Source organism: Gambusia affinis, linkage group LG05 (genome assembly GCF_019740435.1).
Source record: "Gambusia affinis linkage group LG05, SWU_Gaff_1.0, whole genome shotgun sequence".
NCBI classification, from domain to species: domain Eukaryota; kingdom Metazoa; phylum Chordata; class Actinopteri; order Cyprinodontiformes; family Poeciliidae; genus Gambusia; species Gambusia affinis.
The window spans coordinates 27,356,868-27,378,958 of NC_057872.1; the positions used below are offsets into that span (position 1 = coordinate 27,356,868).

The 22,091-nt window shown below is 35.3% G+C and overlaps 3 protein-coding genes across 5 annotated transcripts; all 3 read right to left on the reverse strand.

The window, feature by feature from the left end:
• Positions 1–884: 884 nt before the first annotated feature.
• Positions 885–2,103, reverse strand: irgq2 (immunity-related GTPase family, q2). The gene has a single exon (XM_044116416.1). The coding sequence runs from the start codon at positions 2,101–2,103 to the stop codon at positions 964–966; it is 1,140 nt and encodes a 379-aa protein (XP_043972351.1). The 3' UTR covers positions 885–963.
• A 1,746-nt stretch (positions 2,104–3,849) lies between these two features.
• On the reverse strand, positions 3,850–11,481 carry LOC122830738 (basement membrane-specific heparan sulfate proteoglycan core protein-like). Of its 2 annotated transcripts, none has more exons than XM_044116382.1 (11): positions 11,292–11,481; positions 10,892–11,027; positions 8,453–8,590; positions 8,116–8,379; positions 7,576–7,839; positions 7,041–7,304; positions 6,623–6,835; positions 5,727–6,002; positions 5,531–5,642; positions 5,132–5,177; positions 3,850–4,961 (listed from the first exon to the last, which is right to left on the reverse strand). In XM_044116382.1, exons 2-11 carry the CDS (start codon positions 10,938–10,940, stop codon positions 4,623–4,625), a joined length of 1,965 nt encoding a protein of 654 aa, XP_043972317.1. In that variant the 5' UTR covers positions 10,941–11,027; positions 11,292–11,481; the 3' UTR covers positions 3,850–4,622. The 2 variants fall into 2 exon arrangements, with proteins under 2 accessions (XP_043972317.1, XP_043972316.1); XM_044116381.1 differs by having other exon boundaries at positions 6,623–6,877; positions 11,292–11,478.
• A 647-nt stretch (positions 11,482–12,128) lies between these two features.
• On the reverse strand, positions 12,129–16,963 carry LOC122830753. 2 transcript variants are annotated; one of them, XM_044116414.1, is made up of 9 exons: positions 16,858–16,963; positions 16,435–16,502; positions 16,218–16,313; positions 15,812–16,114; positions 15,150–15,437; positions 15,044–15,070; positions 14,692–14,830; positions 13,766–13,832; positions 12,129–13,109 (listed from the first exon to the last, which is right to left on the reverse strand). In XM_044116414.1, the coding sequence occupies exons 2-9, from the start codon at positions 16,475–16,477 to the stop codon at positions 12,753–12,755; spliced, it is 1,320 nt and encodes a 439-aa protein (XP_043972349.1). In that variant the 5' UTR covers positions 16,478–16,502; positions 16,858–16,963; the 3' UTR covers positions 12,129–12,752. The 2 variants fall into 2 exon arrangements, with proteins under 2 accessions (XP_043972349.1, XP_043972350.1); XM_044116415.1 differs by lacking the exon at positions 15,044–15,070.
• Positions 16,964–22,091: the final 5,128 nt, after the last annotated feature.

The window sequence follows — 22,091 nt, forward strand, 5'->3', positions numbered from 1 at the left end:
ATACTCTGGATACAGATATATGTTTAAATGTCAGAATTTTTCTGTGAACCTCATCAGGGCCATAAGAAGACAATTTCAATTTAAATGAAACAATCCTGTTACGGAAGATGACAAAAAACAAGCAATGCATATATAAGAAGAGTTGCCCATGTGCCATAGTTCACTCCCAGGGCTTCAGAAATTTGAATTAAAGGTTTTTTATAAAAGCATTTAATTATACATAATTGTAAATGCCTCTCTGCACACTTAATGTGTTAACTTCACTGCTGAACAAAGAAAAAGAATGCTGACGCTTTTTAATGTTTGCTATTAGACCAGGCAAAGAAAAGCTAGGAAACATTAATCAATTGGGAGTATAAATATGATTAAACTGAATTCTGGATATCACTACACCCAGCACGCGACAGAGGAGTCCCAAAGCACCATACCAACATTAAAGTCTGGAAGTCAGAACATCATGCTGTGTGCCGAATGCGACAGAACAATACGAAGATGAAACAAGGGCAGACAAACATGGAGCTTGAGGAACTCTTTATTGGTGCCATAATAGTAAATAAAAGCTGTTAGAATCATTCAAATGGAATCAAAGAAAATAAGTCAGAACACCTTAAAAGTTCAAAAATTCAATTATGTAATTAATTTGGCCACATGGGAGATATTCTGATGCTGTCTTTACAAAAAATCTATTCTCTTATGTACTAAATTCATTTCAGAACACATATTCAATATTTATAACCTGTGCTATTTCAATTTGACATAATTTGTGGTATAATTTATTTAGATTTATTTATATATTCGGGTTATCTGGGCAACATCTGATGTGAATTTAATGCCATATATACTCACTACGAACAACAGCGGAGTGTTCAATACCTATCTATTGATCCATAAATAAAAGCCTTTAACATAAAAGTGATATTACATTGCGTAGAAACAAGAATGGACATACACAGGTGTTTACTTTTATTTCCCCTCTCCCAAAGCAGCTGCCACTATCTTCTCAGCATCAGCAGCCATTTCATCAATAGCACCATTCAACGCTTGCAACATCGCAGTGAAGGAGCGACTGGCTGAACGAGCATGTCTAGGCAATGCCATTTCCACTAACTTTGATGAAACTGTAGCCAAGTCCTTCTCAGCTGCTGCAAGCCTTTTTTTAACTTCCACCTTAGTGACCTCCACTGACAACACACAAGTTCTCAGCTCTTTAAATCTTGCTGGCTCCAGGTGCCGCTGTCGAGCCAGTCGCTCGACCGATTCATCATCCACGCACAGAGATAACTGGGCTTTTGTCAAAATCCGCACAGCAATGCTTGAGTCCACCATGGATGCCACAAGGGGAACAGGAATGGCTGACATCCCGCCGGATAGGGAGGCAGCTGCCCATATGAGTGCTTTAAATGCCTCCTTTTTCTTGGTGACCATTCTTAATGTGAATGTCGGTAAAGCCAGCAGAAGGGCATGAGCTCGGATCTCAGGAAGGTCTGTGGCCATGCATGCCAGGAGGTCAGGAAAGTCAAACTTCTCAAGATTGGAAGGTTTAACCAGGAAAACTTTAGGTTGTTTCACACCCTGTGATTTCAGTACTTCTAGACTGGCTTTCCTCTTTTCTTCCAGGCTCTTGTCTGTGTCTTTTACCGAAGTTAAGAGAAGAAAGTACACTGTTTGTTGCTGCAGAGAAAGAGCCTTCAAAAAGACATCCACACTGTTGGGTTGTATTATTTGTGTGAATGTCATAAAAACAGCATTATAACGAAGGAACTTATATCTGTTTATGTATCCCTCTGGTTCAAATGGGGATGTGGCTGGGACAGGTGGTAGGTCCCAAAGTCGGAAGTCAGGGTGTTTCGGATGTGGGTAGCCATCTATTTCCTCTGGTTCAACAGGAGATTGAGAAGGGGCTGAACCGTCATCTTCAGGCCCAAGGCCACGAAGGGAGTTCATGAAGGAGAACTTTTCTTCTCCACGGTCCCCCACAACAGCTAGGTTTATCCTACTGATGAGAAGATCTTCCATGGCCTCCTTTACATCAGATAACTTGTTGTTCTCCATTGACTCTTTGAGAGTTTCAATCAGGTTTAGACCTTTGAAGACATCCGCCATTCCTGTGAGAAAATGAGGATGGATATTACATTAAGGTAATTGACATTACTTTGATCAAAAAGTCTCACATAGATATTTAAGATAATAAAATCTGCAGTTAATAGTTCTGTGTACCCTTTTACATGAACCTTCATAAACCACTCTTGATGAGAAGTAAAGGCATCTTTCCACACTACATTGCTCAGATGATGATTCGTGAGGTAAATAAAACATATCTCCAAACTTCAGATACCCAGAGGCGTTTGATCATAGGACCGTCTGTCTCATTTATTGCAAATTGGACTGCTCTTGTGTTCATTGTAATTTAAATCTAACAAGTGAAATATGCTAATTCTCTTAAAAAATGCACACCATTGTTGAGAAACAATGAGTGGACATATTAAACTGGGACAATCTTCCACCTTCAGCTGACATTCCATTTATTGCAAATAGGATGTTAGCTTGCAGACTATGTTTGATGCAGGGTCACTACATTTTGCAATTTTCAGTTATATATTTTGGTAAATTAATGTTCAACTTCAAGGCAATAAGATGCTTCTGGATAAACAACTCATTACTTTTTATAATCAGGACCTTAAGAACAACAGTTTTTTAGGGGCCAAGCCTCTACTGCAGGATGCAGTTGCCCCTGCTTGTCCCCATGCAAATCAATTCCTGAGCAGAAAGGACTGAGAGATAAGCAAGCGGATCCACATTGTCCGGTAAACATTTTGAATACAATGAAATCATGAAGTTGATTTTAAAGATTTTGCAAAGTTTCCAAATTCTTAATCCTCCTGACCTTCAACATGTTGCTGTTCATTCATAGAAATGGTTTGAGCCTCACAAAGCCTGTGTGACAAACAGCCTGCACAATAACACATTGAAAACAAAACTACCTCATTTTATGCCTTAAAAATTTCACACACTTACCTGACTATTGGGAGTAGGAACAGCTCCCTGGATTTAATTAGCTGTCGGTGCTGATTCCTGCAGCACATGGCTGATCTATTTAAAGTGTTCGTCCAGCTAGTGGAACGTTCTAATCCTACTGGCTCAGCCTTAATCCTATATTAGGTAAATCCAATACATGCATACTGTGTATGTACATAATACTTACCTGAAGCCACGACCCCACCTAAAAAAGTAATACCCATTAACTTGTTTGTTTTTTTATTTTTTTTATTTTTGTTACATATTTTATTGGTGTCCTGCCTACAAATTGATATTGTTTTTCAACATAAATATATCTTTTACTATATGTTCTATTACCTCTGAGGCATTTTTGGGGGGGTTTTCATCATGTCTTCTGGTTCTGACTCATCTTGTTCCAAGATACTGACTGCTTCTTCACCTGGGAAGATCTGGTCCTGGGCTTCTCTGCTCCTTCACTAATAAATGCTCTCCCCACCATGTCAGTTTATGTATGTAGCTATGTATAGGTAGGCTTCCTGTTGTGGAGTACTCTTTCCATTGTTAGCTGATGGATGAGCAGTTCTTCTTGAGGAGCTCAGAGTTTGGGATGTTTTACACTCTTACCGAGCTTTATGTCTCTCCACAACTTTATTTTTGGCCTATATGGTGTCTTAGTTGGTCTTCATAATGCTGCTTGCTCTCTGATAAGCCTCTGAGGCACAGAACAACTCAATCTTAAATCACACAAGTAATATTTGTGTTTACATATTAAGTGGATTTTGGAGGAATTGTTTATTCTGAATTCATTGTAGGGGTGAAAGAATTAGAAGACACTAATAAAGTTTTCAGACATTTTATTTGTCATTTCTTTCCATGTCACAAATAGGTTTCATACTTTTTGCTTGTGTATTATTACATAAAATAAAAGAAGCTTGCAAATTTTACATTACTATGTACAATAGCATTTATGCAAAGCAGTCTATGTGCATGGACCAATTGACAAAATGTGATTTGTTGTGCAAACAAAGGCCTTTTCTCAGCAGGTTGCAGTTACTTAGGTGCTGCAAATTCTCACTGGGAAGCACAAATTTAAGGAAACATGGTATTTATTTATAAAATTACCAGCATGTCTAATAGCCACATTTTTTTTCACAGGTAAGTAAACAAGCACTTAAAAAGTATTTTCTTTGTACATAACATTTCTGCTGCAATGCAACTTGAACAGTTATAAGCAATCTTTTTGTTTAGCTAAGACAAACAAACTGTCACTTCCATACCCACCCCCCAGCCCCCTAAAAAAAAAAAAAAAAAAAAAAAAAAACTTTTTTCAGTCTTACAATAAAGAGGAACAATGTTATGGGGACATGCACTGCTGTTCAAAAACCTTTTAACTAACTCAGGCCAGTTTCACTTTGTTCCTAAAGAGGAACATGCAAAACACATCTGACACCTGTCTGCTTTCCCAGAAGCCACTTTACCATCTTTCAGCACCGTGGTTTCTTGCTAACTTAAACATCCATCAGTTTGGATTGTGAATATAATATTTCTATCTTTTTCTTTCTTGAATTTTTGTTTTATGTTCAAGACAGTTGATGCATAAATACAGTCAACTCCATCTTTCATCTTCAATCTGCTAAAGTTAATGTTTCTTTCATTTGATCCTTCAGTTTTTTCACATTAGAATACACTGCTACAGTCTCGCTCTCCTCAGCCTCTGGCACACAGAGTTTTATCTCCTCCTCTTCTTCTCGCCCTTCTCCCTCTTCCATTTTGCTTTCTTTTTTTGGATTAATCTTAGCATACTCTGTGTCTTCTTTCTTTGGTTTCTTCTCTAAAGGGTTTGCAATCAACAAATGAATATCAGAATATTCTATATCTGATGTTCCAGCTTCTGGGTCATTGGATCCTCCAGCTGTCCCTCTGGCCAGAATGGGCTCATAATCCACAGTGTGACCACCATTTGTCTATGTAAAGCATAAAATGAATTTAAGCGGAAGAAGCAACATTTTAAGCAATATTAAATGAGCTGACATAACTCAAGGCCTTTAATACTTTCTGATCATAACCACCAGATGTCACTAAACTCACAGTGATGGAGTTGCCTAATAATATGAATTACATCTTGAGTCATTACCATTTCTAGAGTCTCAGATGTTCTTCCATGAGACTTGTGCTTTTTCCTACAAAATAAATAAATAAATAAATAAATAAATAAATAAATAAATAAATAAATAAATAAATAAATAAATAAATAAATAAATAAACAGCAATAGTTATTACAGTACAATTGGCATGGAACTTCAAATCATATCTTTGATTAATAAATCTTTAGTTTTCTTGTTTTAATTTACTTCTATCCTGTTCAATTAATTTAATGAAAGACTTCTATCATCACCAATGAGCATTAAAATTGTTATCTACAAATCCTGCAAGTAGAACACGTAAAGAAATAAGTAGGTGATCTCGTTCAGTGACTCATTCTTACATTTGGATACATAAGCAAAAATCTCTAAGGAGTAAATTAAAAGTTTACCTGCAGCACAGCCACAACCAGGAGAAAATAAATGCTGAAACTAAAACCCCGACCAAAAAGGGAATTATTATACCCATCTGTGTGAAAGTCTGTAGAAAGTTTGTGATTTGTCCTGCAACAAGGAAAGAATTACTACAGCAAAAACATCTATTTGGATGGATTTAAAGATTTGCACATTTTTAGGAAATCCACTAACCTTCATCTTCCACCTCATTTACAGAAAGATTCCTGCTTGTTTGCCCGTTTGTATTACTGCTGAAACAAACAGCAGAAATATTGGAGACGCCTTTTATATTTATGGAGACGGTGCTAGTGACCGTGTGGTTTGACACAACAGTGTTGAAGGAGTAGTCTACGTGATTCGATAGTTTCCATGTAATTGTGGGTGAAGGAAAGCCCTGACTGATGCACACACAGGTCAGGACATCCTGCTGAGACTTACAGCCAGACTTATCTAGGATCTGAGGTTGCACTGCAGGGAGACAGAATCATGGTTAAAAACAAACAAACAAACAAAATCAATCATGCTGCATAAGATGAGAATTAATATTGGATATAATTAATTGGAGAAGTTTCATAGTTTCACACATGTAATTTCAATATGTTAAAGTTATCAAAAGAAAATTAAGTGTGATAAAATTACATTAAACAGTACACTAACTTTTCCCCATATATTATGTAAATGCTTTTTTTTCTTTTATGTTTGGAAGAGGTAAGATTTTTTTTGATATTCTAACAGGTCTTCAAAATCTTGTTTTTCAGGGGTTTTTATGTTTGTATAGATTTGATTGTTTTTAATCCTTTATAAAATATAAAGATGATTCCCTTATTATTGACTGCTTGGCACATCTGAAATGAAGGGTGAGTGGCTGTCTCGCATATCTTTTACGTTTTATAAAGTTTTTGCCGACTTTTGTGGCATAAATTTAAGATGTGAGAAGTTCTAACATTCTTCTAGGTGAAACCCATAATTAACAAAAACTAATTCATAGATCTATCAAATGAAGATCCTGTTTTATTTTAAGTGAGTAAGCTTTTAAAAGATTAAAAGAGAAACAAATGGAATTAGAGAAAAAATCGTTATATTCTCACTTTTCACTTTTATGTGAACCTCCTTGGTAAAGCTGATGTTCAGATGTTCTGATGTGCAAATGTACAATCCGCTGTTTTCAGCTACCACATTGAAAATGAGAAGTGTGGCTGAGCCAGTGTCATTTTTTAACACTGTGCTCGAGTTAGATTTGGTCCAGGTGATTAAAGAAAGAGGCCAACTATCGACGCTGCAGGTCAGATTCAGAACATGGCCTGTAACAACAATGTCTCCAGTTATTTCAGGCATCCTCCAATCTGTAAAATGAGATTTTGTACAATTTATGAAAAATAAAGGTGAAATGTTCAGAGAATGCAAAATTTTGTCAGAATATGTAGAAGATGTTATTTAACATAGTTTGATTTATCAAGTGAAAATGCCTCCAGATCAGTCAGTCAAACATCACTATTAGGTACTTACAAGTAACAGTAACATTTATGTCTTGGACTTGTGACTCAAATATTGTTGTACAGGAATACTGTCCAGAGTTGCTTATTGTCACATTTTGAATGATGAGGGAGGATGTTCCGACTTTAATTCCAGTTTCATTGGTCAGGGTTTTGTTCATGCCGAGTTTAACCCAAGTGATCGGAATAGAGTGGGAGCTGTTAACAGTGCAGGTCAAATTCAGAGTACTTCCCTCTCTAACAGTTGATTCTCCCGTGATCTTCATTTCCCATACATCTTTAAAAACAAAGTTGGCTCAGGTGAAATTTTAAAATTTATTTTAAAAGCACACAGAAAAGAGGCATAGAGGTTTTTTTTTATTTTTTATCTTAGTTAGACTTCAAAGTCTGAAATGCAAGTAGGCATTACTGGGATAATGCTACCCCAAAACCTCTCAGTACAAAAGTAGAAAGTGCTAGCAATAAGATAATAAGCACTTATTCATGAATTGTGACACTTGTGAATTCATGTAATATCACAGAAACATTGAAAGGTTTTGTATACTTACTTATCACCGTGATGTTAATGTCTTGCTCCAAGGTTTTGTTTAGATGGTTTGCATGACAAACATACTGTCCAGAATGCTGTTCAGTCATGTTATGAATCACAAGAGGTGATGTTCCATATTTAGTTTCATTGTTTAGAGTTTTGTTGATGCCACGTTTAGACCATGTGATGACGGATAGAGGAAAACTGTCGACAGTGCAGGTCAGATTCAGAGTACTTCCCTCTCTAACAGTTGGTTCTCCCGTGATCTTCATTTCCCATACATCTTTAAAAACAAAGTTGGCTCAGGTGAAATTTTAAAATTTATTTTAAAAACACACAGAAAAGAGGCATAGAGTTTTTTTTTTTTTTTTTTTTATCTTAGTTAGACTTCAAAGTCTGAAATGCAAGTAGGCATTACTGGGATAATGCTACCCCAAAACCTTACTTAGTACAAAAGTAGAAAGTGCTAGCAATAAGATAAGCACTTATTCATTAGTTGTGACACTTATGAATTCATGTAATATCACAGAAACATTGAAAGGTTTTGCTGAGTACTTACTTATCACAGTGATGTTAATGTCTTGCTCCAAGGTTTTGTTTAGATGGTTTGCATGACAAACATACTGTCCAGAATGCTGTTCAGTCACGTTATGAATCACAAGAGTTGATGTTCCATATTTAGTTTCATTGTTTAGAGTTTGGTTGATGCCACGTTTGGACCATGTGATGACGGATAGAGGAAAACTGTCGACAGTGCAGGTCAGATTGAGACCTTCACCTTGCTTAATTGTAGTTTTGCCACTGATTGTTGGTGTCTTTACATCTTCAAAATACAAGGCAGAGAAGTTAAGAAACAACAGCTTGAGAAGAAACCATTTAATAAAGTGTAAACTCACATGGCACTGCTTTGTCCACTGTTAGTTTCCTGTCCTGGTTCTGTGTTGTACAAACGTACTGACCAGAATCGTTTCCTGTCACATTGCTCATGGAGAGGGTGGCTGCTCCACTGTCATTGATCATGCTTGTGTTGGAGCCTAGTTTGGTCCAGATAAGGAGAGTTTGAGGAAAACCATCAAAGCGGCAGGTCAGATTCAGAGTGTCACAGTCATTAATGGTTTGATTTCTAATTTGTTCACATCTGAGACAAGATATCAAGAGAATTACTGAACAATTTTAAACAAAATAAAAACTTTTACTAAATTCAGTCTGAAATTAGATCTTATGCATAAGTCACTTTTTAAGAAGTCAAATGCAAGAAAAAGAGCATTTTAGAAAAAATACTCAACTAAATAGAGATTTAATTAGAATAAAACATATACAAGACAGGAAATCATTGGAGACAAACTTAAACAAAATAACATTGATATCATAAAGTATGAAGTAAAGAAAATGTAGAACTGTATAAATTTCAACAAATAAATCTAGAATTTACACAAGTAAATGAAGTTGGAAAAAACTTAAAGAAATTTCAGTTTATTCAGGCATGTACAATAAATCTAAAATACTGGGGGAAAATAGATGAAAAAAATATATACAAAGACAGGAGTCTTTGTATGGAAATGGATCAAGTCCATGGATAACATTTCCTTTAACATAAATAAAGTCTCAAAATCTAAGAAACGAAACTCAACAGTGACATTTAATCCTTCAGCCAAACATCATGTCTCTGCAGTCACCTGTCAGGTCACCTGCCCAAATAACATAACAGCAAATGTGACAAAAGTTCTCAATGTAACCTGTGAGTAAAACGCCTTTTTATTTTACTTTTCTTTTCAGTGTTTCTGAAGCTCAGCTAAAACTTTTGTCAATGAGGATTTTTATGATTAGATGATTGTTTCAAGCAATCTTACATTTTGAATCCATCCGATAGAACGTAGCTTGAAAAATGACTTTCATTTGTTGCAAAGTGAAGCTCTGCAAGAAAGCCAACCACATATAATTTCAGAATTACCTGCTGTGAAATTACCATCTATTTTTCAGATGGCCGTGTTCATTTGATTCAATTCCTGCAGTTACTCTGTCTGCCAGTAGACGGAGACAAACTTTCTCTGCACTTTAGCTTCAGAAAACAACAGATTCCTCTTTTTATAGAATAGTTTGTATATTAATGACAAAACATCTGAACAACTTGACTTAAGGGATTATTCTTATTGTTACTGTCATAAGTAAGCATACAGAAGAAAAAGACTAAAATATTAAGTTTTTTTGGCAGCAAATTAAAAATTATTTTTAGTTGAATTAAGGATTTTTTTTGCATTTTGTGTTTATTTAATATTTTTATGTTTAGCTTTGTTTTAAATTGTATTTTTATTTTTGGGGCAAATTTTTTTTTTTTTTGCCCCAATTAAACTTCTTTATTAATGTAGTTGCTTCTCTTGTGTTTGGAGGAACCACTCCTCCTCCCCACCCGTCACCCCAGGCCGCAGTAAAATTACCAAGCCTTGACCGGTCCGCGGTGATAAAAAGGTTGGGGACCACTTCCTTAGAGCATTTGGTGTTGTGTTTTCTGTAGTCATCGAGGCAAAACATGAAAACTTTCCCCCCACTTTGTATATTTCCAATTGCTTCTCATAACACACACACACACAAATGTTTTTACTTTGATGGCACCAAGTAATGAATAGTTACATGAGTTATTCGGTCACTTTTTAATGGTGCCCAACACAACAGGGTCACAGTCCCATTTCTACCCCCTAACGTTTCCCATATTCTCTATTGGGGAGTGGTGAAAACTGCAGGCTGGTTCAAGAGCTAACCATCAAAGTGTTACGCAAAGAATTGTGAAAAAAAAGAAAAAAAGAAACACTACAAAGGGAGAAATAACAGTGCAAAAATTAAATGGTTTTTAAAACATAACAAAAATATCTAATATTACCAAAAGTATAGTATCACTCCTCCACAACATTAATTTCAGGTGTTTTAATCACCTGATTAAAACACCTGAAATGCATGTCCAAAGGTGTGATCAAACACCTGGACATGCAGACTTCCTCTACCAACATTATGAAGCAAAACCATATAGATTAAGATTTGGATGTTAATCAACTTCATATACATGATATCTGATGAGAAAACACTTTTGATAGTGTAGTGTATTTGTTTGAAACAGAAATATAGTAATGCAACACCCGCATACTTTTTTAGTCACGTCACATTAATAACTTTAGTTAAAATGACCAAATCTTTCTAAAAATTGCCCTGCAGTTTTATGTTGTTTAATGCTGAATGGAAACTGGACAAGAGAGACTAGAGTATTCAAAAAGGTATGTTGGATTTAATAAGTTAGGTTTATTTATTTTTAGTAAAAGAGAGTTCTTTTAAAATGTGCTTTATACCTGAGCTGGAACTGGTGAAGAGTAAAATTAGCCAGGAGAGAATAAACATCTTGATTTAGTCCAGTCACTCTCTGGGTGAAGACAGTTATTTCTTGCGTATACAAAGAGGTTCAAACTGAATCAGGAACAGCCACACCTGTCAACACAGATGTTCATACAGGATGTTCATGTAATTCACACTGATCTGCATTCAATTTGACTGCACCAGCCCCACAGGAATTAATTCAAGCACCCAAAAATTCCCCTGTAACAGCTCCAAACTTCACATCTATGGGTATTATTCATTCCCCATGAAATAATTTCTATTTTACCCAGCACATGACGGCTAACATTTTAAAAATGTCAACAAATATTTAATTAACTTGATCTAGAAATACATTATAAACATATTGTCTTTTACCTGCATGCCTTTGTCTTCTCTCTCTGCATTTCACTCTGGTTATTTTTAATATGTGACGCTTTCTTTACTTCCCCTGTCTCTTCCTTCTTTTGGTATGCACCCTTGTTGCCTAATCTCGTCTTCCTTCTCACTAACTACCCAGACAGACAGTAACAAACTTAACTTTAGCAGTTTTCCTTTTATGCATCTGACTTCAAACAATTATTGCAAGAAGAATAGCAAAGTCTTTTATTGTAGTTTGTAGGAAAGGAAAGTTTAGGGCACTAACATGAACGCATGCGCACATAAATAAACAAAGAGGAAACTAGTCATCTTGTGGCACCAACAGTGTAGTACTCTTTCTCATTTCCTTCAACATAGATTTAAAAAAATGTGCATAGCACTAATTGCTATTAATGATTGAGGGGTTTTTTCTGCTATAAAGGTGTGAAAACAAAACAAAACTGTTACTTGATGAATGCAATCATTATATGGAAATTAAAACCTAGTTTTCAACTTGAGGAAGCACATTTTAGGTTTCATTTGGTGCAATGCCTGCAGCTAATGTTCACAGCAAAGTCACTCTGTTGAATATTTCTGTACTTCCCCAAAGGACTTCACTATATTTGTCCATTTTTATATTGCTATTCCACAGTCTACCTAAGAGTGACACTTTCCTATAATTGGTGTTGCATATATATATATATATATATATATATATATATATATATATATATATAAGACTCAAGAAACTGAAGTCTTGAAACTGCTCTACTGTAGCCCATTTTTTTAGACCACTCTTTCATACATGCCCAAAAAGGGAAGTAGGTATTGTTCAAGAAAATTGCGTCCTACATTTCAAAGCAATCAAGTGTAACGTCTCAGTTTATTGCAGCAAAAGGGTATGTACAACAAACGTACTGCCTAAAGAAAGACACGTTTTATTTCATAATACTCTATACATAGTAAATGTAACACACATTATAGCTTGTCAAAATATATGTTTTTGTAAAAAAATACTACTTAAAAATATTTGTTTTGTAAAAAGAAGCGTGGCTGGAACCTGACTTGCATTTTTTTTGCTTTGTGAAGATAATACACCAGTCAGCCATGTACCAAAACCTGAAACATCGTTATATAACTTTACATTCTTCAGCTTGGTCATCTTCAACTAGTCAGAGGATGAATTAGGTTTTGAAATGCAAACTGCCAAAGGATTCAAGCTTTTTTCTGATTTGCCTTCACCCTACCGTTTCTTATGTACAAGCTCAAATTTAATAAATATTATTTTTTGTTCTTCAAGAGCTCATTATATATTCACCCACCTTCTTGCTTTACTTGTTCTAAATATAAGCACTTAAAAATGCAAGAAATGCCTCTCCCATGCAAATATGTCTTCTACAAAGAAGAAAGACGTATGCTTTCTAAACTGATGTACGGTGTTCAGTTCTGATCCATGACTTCCTTTTTGTTGTAATAAAGTTAGTCAGCCTCTCCTACTACCTCTTCAGGCACCACAATCTCTTCTGCCTCTTCCTGATGCTCTATCATCACCGCTGTCTCATCATTTCCCTCCAACATTTCACAGTCCATTCCTTCATTTTCTTGTGCCTCCTCTATTTCCCCCCTCTTGATCTCAGCATATTCAGTCTCAGTTTTATCCTCCTTCTCCTTGGCATCTGCAGGATTCTTCTTTTTCAGCGCACAGAAGTCAATGTCCGAGTACACAGTTTCCTTTGGTGACATGTCTGAGTCTATCAAGTCCCCACAAAGCTCTTCACATTCTGCAGCTGCTTGGTTTAGGATGCCGTCATCCTGGAAGAGTAGGGTCCCATCATCCTGTACGTCAAGGATACCATTATTATCTATGTGAGTTATCTAGTTATCCGTAAAATGTAAGAATTAAAAATGTCAGATAATAGTCAGCAAATCACTGTCCAAAGACAATGTATAATGTAAAGACAAATGAAGATGAAGTAATTCACAACAAGTCAAAAATATTTCCAAAATATTCTCTACTGAAGTTCCAAATCAAGGTTTAGCTTGCTGGTAATGTCAATGTAAGATGACCTTTGTAAAGTTTTCTAAAAGTGTAAAGTTTCGTTTCTTCATTACCTTTGATGAGAATCCCACACCATCCTACTGATTAGACTAAACATAGCTGATTTTGGAAAAACTGCTTTAGGTAAGAAGGCTTATTGTGCTACTATACAGCTAGATACACTAACCATTTTATTTTTATATTGTAGTATATGGAAATCTGTCTGAACAAATTTAATAAAAATCTTTTTTCATGACATGAGAGCTTTGTATTTGATTTTTAATGTAAACATAGGATTAATATTGTCGTAAATTAGATATTAAATTGATGAAATTGGATTACTGTCAATACAGTCAAAACTAATATCTTTATTATTTTACTATATGTTCTGATAAATACTGTAAGTAAATTGCCCAACATTCTGCCATGTTTAAAAATGAATAAGTCAAAGTACCTTGAAAACAACTTCAGTATTTACCAGTTCCAATTCTTCAGTAGAATAAGAGCTTTTCTTTTTCTTCCTAAAAAACAATCAAAATTAAAAAAAATTAAAACATTATTTATTAATATTTATGACTTTAGGATGTTATTTTTAACCCCCCGGATTTAATCATTTTTTAATACCACAAAGAACTTCATCATACAATCACACTATGACCGATCAGCCACAGTAGATGGTAAATAGCCATTCACACACACATTCACACACTGATGGTGATGAGCTACCATCAGTGCCCTAGGGGACGCTGGCTGCCATGCACTGCCACCAATGGTCCCTCTGACCCTCACCCATAGGCAAGGTGGGTCAAGGGTCAAGCCCAAGGACACAGCAGAGATGGATGGAGTGGGGCTCGAACCAGCAACCCGCCAATAACAGGTTAAAATCCCACTGTCTCCATCAACGCCCCATAGGATTTTCTTTCCTTTATAGGTCATCAAAAAACATAAAAATAAACACTAGAAAGTGAAATATATTTGTATAGATTGAGAAAATCATTTGCCTGCTGCATATTAATAAGGCATGTTATGTTAATTATTATGTTGAGGTTTCATTTTTCTACATCTTAATGATGATTAAAAGTATAAATATGAACCACAAATGTGGCCAATAATAAAGACAAAAAAAAAAACAAGAAACAAAAAAATAGAAACAAAAACAGAACTGTCACATTATAATCTGAAAAGTATTAATTTATAAGGCAGTATAAATAATTTCTCAAAATTTGTTTGATAACTGAAGTTGAAAAGTGCAAACAAATGATTAAAAAATAACTCTTGATATTTGGAGGAGTTATTTTTAGGAAAAGAAGGAGGTGATAAAATTAATTGGCAGAAAAACTTTGACCAGTTATGTAAATGTTTAAGAAAAACACACACTACCTGTTGCATTTTGTCGCAAGGCAAGCAATCAAAGTTGTAACCAATAATCCGACCAGAAATCCAACTCCAAAAACAATCAGGACAGAAATCATCTTTTCTTTAAAAAGTTCCACCAAATAACTAAAAATATTTAGATGTTCTGCAGGAGAGAAAGAAAAAATCAGAGTCAAATAAATTTAATTTGATTAATAATACAGGCTTAAATTAAATATTTAGGTTATATTGTAATTACAGTATAACTACAATATAACAATATAACTACATGTTATAAATATATAACAGTATAACTACAATATAACAGTATAACTACAAATATACATATATAATGTATATTTTTATACATTATACTTACTTGATTTGTCAGGAATATGTACCACTTCTAAGATTGGAGTAAAATAAATTGAATGTTATATACAAGCTTCCAGTTTAATGTACAGAATCTGTTTGAAAAGACGTACCTGAATTTATTGTCTGATTTACTTCTGAGATGGTAAAGTTTTCTTTAGTTTCACCAATATCATTCCTGCTGACACACTCAACAGTAACGTCCCTAAATTCTTCTAAAGACACAATCATGTTACTTGTGACTGACAGAGCTGAGAGTTTGGTTGACAGGCTGTACTCAGAGATTTTGTTCAACAGCGGCCAAGTGATGTTTGGTGAAGGAAACCCTTCACTGATACACACACAGGTCAGGAGATTTGACTGATTCTGACAGCCAGAGCTGCTGCTGATTCTGGGAGAAACTGTCGACACAGAAAAAAAAAGTTATCATTTCTGCATCAAAAACGAAGTAGATAAAACAGACAGCTACTCATCTTGTGTTTAGCTGTTGTTTTCACATTATTGTAGACAAGAGGCAGAACCTTCTGTCTAAATGCTTCAGACATTTTATCAAACAATCACAATAAATAAATGTTTTTTTACTCAAATCTATTTATCTTGTATGATGTTAAATATTTTCAAGATGGGAAATAATAATTTTATTATGGTTCATTATATGAAGCAAGTTAATTTCAGCATCAAGATCTCTATGATTTACCTTTTTTTTTTTTTTTTTTTTCATAAACCAATTTTTCTTAAGTGAATTTTAAAATGAAGAAGTAAAATTAATACTCACAGCTCATGTTAAGCGTTTTCTGTACTGGTTTGTTGCCAGGAAAGTCGACCATGCAGGTAACGTTCATATTGTGATGTTTAGGTGAGGCTTTAAAAGTCAGGCTTGAGGTGTGGTTCTCTGTCATATTAATCATGAATTCAGTGTCATTGTCTGTGATTCTGAGATTGTCCTTTCCTGCTTCTTGGTACATCCAGGTGAACTGAAGTTTAGATCCAGAGCAGAAAGCAGGAGCAGAACAGGTCAAAGTGATGTTCCTTTTGTTCTTCAGAGAGGCGATCTCTAAAGTCATATTTATTTCCTCAACTGTTTGAAGAATAGAAATGAAAGGTAGCTGGTGAGAAGTTACAATATCTTGGAAATGGGAATGAGACCTACTTTAATTTATTTTAACTGTTTTCTTGTGTACCTTCAACAGTAATGTTTGCTGCTGTTTGGTTTGTCGGTTTTAGAGTAACAGTCAATGTTTGGCCTTTAGATGCCTTCTCACTGCTTTGTGCTAAACCTGAAATGGCGAAAAGAAACAGAAAAGCAGCAACAAAAAACTTTTATTGTGAATAAAGCAAAGCTTTTGGATAAGACAGACAGGTACTTATCAAAAATGTTTAAACATTTTTTTCTTTTACCTGTTGTAGTAAAGAGCAGAGTTACCCAAATCAGAGCAAGCATCTTGTCAATATCAGCCAGTTTGTTCCTGGAAAGAATACATTCTATTATTGAGCTTGAACAAAATGTAGTTAGGACACAAAATTAATATTTTGATGAAACTGGTTCAGAAACCCCTTCATGCCTGTTAGCCCAGATTTAAATACAGGATGCGGTAAGCTTCACTAGTCTTATATTGCATTGAATACTTTTACCTGGATTTTTAAAAATAACTTGACAAAATTTTCTTACTTGAGGCTATAAATCATCATCACATAATCAAGTATATATAGATGTAATTCTGAATTTAGCCTAGTAAATATGTTTCATTTTAAAAATAACATTAGGACATCACTACAGTCATTATAGGAATCAGAGAAAATGTGTTGAAAATGAGATCTTACCTTATTCTTTCTGAATCTTTAGCTTGTTTCCCCTCACTGACCTCTGCTTTCTGCTTTCTCTCTGAACTGACTCTTATTCTCTTCCTCCTCCTTTTCTACATCTTTCTTCTTTACATTACAGGAAGTCTCTCTGCACATCACTGCTTCTTAGTTCCTCCTGAAAGCAAACTTGCTTTGCTACAATGCCACCTTTGGACGTCGACGTTGACTCCCAGGGATGTTGTCGTCCCCCTACTGGCCACAAACAGGAATTATTTCAAGTGATAATTTCTAAACTAACTGGATAACAGTGAACTTTTTTTTTCTTATTTAAGATGACAATAAATATTGCCCCATTTATCATGTTATTAATTGAGCACTTTATTATGTATTGTGCATAGAATCAGTGAATCTTCAGTCAGTAAGAATCTTTGAATTTAAAGTAGCATAAATACAACTATTGGTTATTTCAGTGCAGCTGCTTACTCTGTCAAGGGTCAAACCCAATTATTCTCCTCACACTACCTAAAATGGCAATATGTCATCTCATGAATAACTTCCTGCCCTAAATGAAATCTTGTAAACAACTCTTTCAAGCTGCAGATTATAACTTTCACAAAAATAAGCTTTACAAATATTTCTTACATATTTGCTCGAAATGTCATCATGTTGTGAACTCCTCCCATCGCTATTATTAGAAATCTGCAAAAATGCCCCTGGACAAAAACACTCAGAGACAGGAGAAAGGTCGCAGTGCTGCCAGCCACTTTCACGTACGTGCTGCTCAATGTGCTAATGGTGGCAAAACAACTTGCTTAATAATTGTAACTTAATAATTGTAACAAATATGTAAACATTTTTCACAAAAGCTATACACTGCAGCTTTAAAAACTAAACAGTTTTTTCTTAGACAGATACAGAGGTGGCTGAAAGCAAGAGAACATTTATTTAACAATAGAAGTAACAGTGGACTGATAGTTTTAACATACAGTAGACATCATGTATAGATCCCAAAGGTTTGTTAATTTTAAATTAAGTAGGTCTATAGTTTATTCTTTCTCAAATCTGAGGTTGCTCTGAGTTTCTTACTGAGCTTCTTTTACCTTCCTCCCAGGTCAGGAAACGTTTAATAAGCTTTACATTTCCTTTTTTTGACCAAACAAAGACCCTACTCTTTTTGAACAATCAAAACCCTTTTCACTTCAGATTATTTTAATTAGTTTGATTCAGTCCTCATGATTTCTGATAAAGCGTGCATATGTTCACTCAGTTTGATTTTAAGAGTGTAAGTATCTAGTTCAACATCCTTTGCATTTTGTTAAGATGGATTGTCAATCCATCTTCTATGCTCACTTGTCCGTGCAGGTTGTGTGGGGCTAGTGCCCCAGTGGTCACTAAGCAAGACCCAAGGCTTACCACTCTGTTGTGGAACTTAAAGAGCTCATTCAACCTAACAATCATGTTTTTGGCCTGTGGGAGTGCCAGAGTGTGTGCAGAACTCTTGTATGCACAGGAGCAACATGCAAACTCCACGCTAAGTCCACAGGCTGTGATTCAAAACCAGGACTTTCTTATTAGGAGGCAATAGCACTCCCAACTGTGCCACCTGCAGCCTACTTATTAATTCATTTATTTATCTATTTCTAAGATCATAATAGGTTGCTAATTATTATGAGTCTCCAACTCTCACACACTAAATGCATTAATACTAGCATCACCTAAAAACAAAGAAGTCAAACATTAATGAACACACTTTATAACAAATCTTTTTCCAAACAGTGAAACAGTTCCATTTTTATTTAAAAATACTCCTAGTGGACAACATTATTACTCTGTTATATATGAGAAGAAAGAGTACATTTGTGCTCTAGTGTGAAATAACAGAAAATGCATTAAGCTCACTTTTTCATGCACCACATTACATTTTCTGTGTGTCATCTGTAAAATGAAATGATGGAAAATCCACCTCATATAATCAATCAATCAAACAAACTTTATTTGTATAGCACATTTCAGCAGCAAGGCATTTCAAAGTGCTTTACATCAAATCAAACACAGAAACACAATGCAACATAGAATCAACAACAAAAACACAACATCAAGTCAGATTCCGTCAATAAATTTGCAATTGATTACGTTTCAAATACAACTCTAAACAAGTGGGTTTTTATTTGAGATTTAAAGGAAGTCAGTGTTTCAGCTGTTTTACAGTTTTCTGGAAGTTTGTTCCAGATTTTTGGTGCATAGATGCTAAATGCTGCTTCTCCTCGTTTGGTTCTGGTTCTGGGGATGCAGAGCAGACCAGAACCAGAAGACCTGAGAGGTCTGGAAGGTTGATACAACATATAACCAATGAATTCATAAAGATGGACATCAGGACAAGTTCAATGTGGGAAACATTTCTAGAATAACTGTTCACTACAGTAACTCTTTTAGTTTTAACATCACTTTTTCTAAAGCATGCAACCCAGATCAAATCCAAACTCCATTTTTCTTTTTCTGTTAGTGTCGTAATGATGGTAGTGGAAGACTTGTTTTCTATTAACATAGGAGCACATAAAAGATTACTCTGCACCTCAACTAAATTCAAGCAATTGAGAATCTTGGAAACAAAATTTCATGGGAGAAGAATGTTGTACAGTTTTTATGTTGATTGCTTCATTTTTCTTCATTATACAAGACACTGACTCTTGAGCTGCTTAGCATGTTCAGTAATGGCGATTAGAAACAATTAAGATTTAGCAGAATTAAAAATGAACTTTTTACACCCATTTCATCTGTTGTTTACTTGATATTGCTGATTCATCTGAAAGTAAATTCTTGATGATATGTAAATTCTACATGTATCTGGAGATAAGTTGTTTTCCAATAATATCACTAAAGACGGCTTTTAAAAATAGTTTTAATAAGTATTTTTTTGTCATAACAGCAGTATCATTTGCTGATAGTGATGAGTTCCTATCAAGGGCAATATTGGACAGTTGCAACCATAAAACGAGAACACAGTTTGCATTGAAATGCATCCAGACTGAATAAGTTATCTGAATCAGAAATGTATCAAAAGTGAAAAAAAAATTGCTTCTTAAACAGGGGGTGCATGAAATATTCAAAAAGAACTGTAGCTTTCTGTTGGTTTTTGAGCAGTATGACTATTTTTTCATCCATCCATTGTCGATGTTCACTTATCCATGTAGGGTTGCAGTGGGGCAGGTGCCTTGCTCTAGCAGCCATTGGCTGAGATGCGGCATAGTTGCCAGTCCGTCACAGAGATACACAGAGACATAGAGGACCAATAACCATACATGCACACACTCAGTTTAAAGCTTTTGGACTGTGGGAGGAAGCTAGAGTAACCACAAATATCTCACACATGCACAGGGAGAAAATGCGAACTTCTTGCAGAAATACTTTCTTGCTACAAGGCAACAACACAACCAACTGCCCCATTGCACAGCTTTATATTTTAACCGCTAGTTTATAGAAATATTAATAGATAAAACCTGAAAATATACAAATTAATCAAAATATTTACCTGTTACATTCTATAGTGGAACAATACATGCTTACTGACAATAGAACAAAATGTTTGTTATTGGGCTCTGAAAGGGCAACAAAAACAGAGAAACAGCAGCTTTAAACCATGCCAATGTAAATGTTGAAATGGACTACACTTGGTCATCTAACCACAAGGGCCATATTAAGAAATGAGTCAAGAGAGCTTAATGTCAAAACAGAGGAAACAAGTAGTGGTGTAGCTGTGAAAAATGGGCGTCCCGTGACAAAGTCGTGTATGTCTGTGAGGTTTTCTTTTGTTTCCCCACTACCATGGCAACGGAAATATGCAACACTGATGCTCTTGTGCCTTTTAGAGTTGTGGTGGCTGTTTGTCACCATGTTAATAACAGAGTGCATGAGGTGCTGTGCAGACATGTTTGAGAATACAAAGGTTTGATATTTGAAATTCCCTTGTTGGCTTATCCAGCATCTTCACTAAGAAACATTTGCACTGGGATAATATTTGGCCTTCATGATGGGGTGGGGCGGTGGGGGGAATTTCAACTCTGCCAATCAGACTTGGGACATCTACTGCCATTACAGTTGGATTTCAAATGATTTGAAGTTTTCTTTTGTCACTAGATGACAACACAGATTATTTTGAATGAGTTTATTTTAAGGACAAAGAGAAAAGGGGCAAGACAAGGATCATGCAAATAAAATTCTCAATTTTTTGGCAGCCTTTACAAAGAGTTGCACAGATGAGTGCTGGGCCTCAGGGCTTACAGGACTTCATGTTTTAGATCTGTCTCTGCTCCAGTAAACCAGATCCAAGTGATTGCTTTTGCCTTGTCAGCATGCCATAATATGCTGCAGAAGTGTGTTAATAGTCATCTATTCATTTAGGTTTGTGGCAGGAACGAAGCACTTAAACACATTGGACAGCGGGACCTGGTGACCGGGGTTGAGAAACCCCAGCATAGATTACTAAAACATTGTGCACACTTAAATGGAAGAACCAGCATATGTTTCATACATGTGGATGTGCCATCAGTCTTGACTTGATGCATAAATCCAAAATGTTTTCCTTTGAATAGCCCCTGTTAAAATGGAATTGAATATTTCCGGGGATTCAATATGCAAGTAGTTTCAAGTAACCCTGGATGTTTGACTTGTGGACTGTTGCAAAGATTTTATCCCACTGTCCCTGGATATCCAGCCAAATTTACCAACACAATTAAAAATCTAAAGAATCTATTCTGTATTCTTAGGAAATAAATATTTAGAATAAGACTTTTTTTTTTCTTTCAAACCCTTTAGATTTTCTGTTTAAGTTTGAATGCAAAAAGGTTCTTTGTACCATAAGTCTGTGTCATCTGGTTCTCAGAAGAGGCACCATTTCAATGCGTCACTTCTGTGTGAATACTAAATAAAACTTTGAGACATTTTTCTAAAAGCACAGCCCTAAACATATTCACCACATTGCCCACAATAAACGTTCGAACCTTGCACATACAAAGAAAGAAAAAAACCCGAATCCCCTTTCATAAAAGAATTAGAAATATCACATTACATATGACAAAAAAAATTATCTTTCTTAGCAAACTTTCAGAGACGAATAGTTTCTGCATAATTTGGGGTTGAGCCAGTATCGCTGATGCATGAAAAAAAAGCTCACAGCCTTCTGTTTTAATGGATCCTTCTTACATTCTTGCAGTTAAACTTGTCTCTTACCATTTGTATTTAATGCACTTTCTGTT

Coding starts and splice junctions, on each gene's coding strand:
- irgq2 (XM_044116416.1), bottom strand. CDS start 2,103: ATGGCGGATGTCTTCAAAGGTCTAAACCTGATTGAAACTCTCAAAGAG.
- LOC122830753 (XM_044116414.1), bottom strand. CDS start 16,477: ATGCTTGCTCTGATTTGGGTAACTCTGCTCTTTACTACAACAG. Junction 16,314..16,434: donor TCTGCTCTTTACTACAACAG/GTAAAAGAAAAA, acceptor TCGCCATTTCAG/GTTTAGCACAAAGCAGTGAG. Junction 15,071..15,149: donor AAATCAGACAATAAATTCAG/GTACGTCTTTTC, acceptor CTCCAATCTTAG/AAGTGGTACATATTCCTGAC.
- LOC122830738 (XM_044116381.1), bottom strand. CDS start 10,940: ATGTTTATTCTCTCCTGGCTAATTTTACTCTTCACCAGTTCCAGCTCA. Junction 8,380..8,452: donor AGTGGACAAAGCAGTGCCAT/GTGAGTTTACAC, acceptor TGTATTTTGAAG/ATGTAAAGACACCAACAATC. Junction 5,178..5,530: donor TGGTTGTGGCTGTGCTGCAG/GTAAACTTTTAA, acceptor TTTATTTTGTAG/GAAAAAGCACAAGTCTCATG.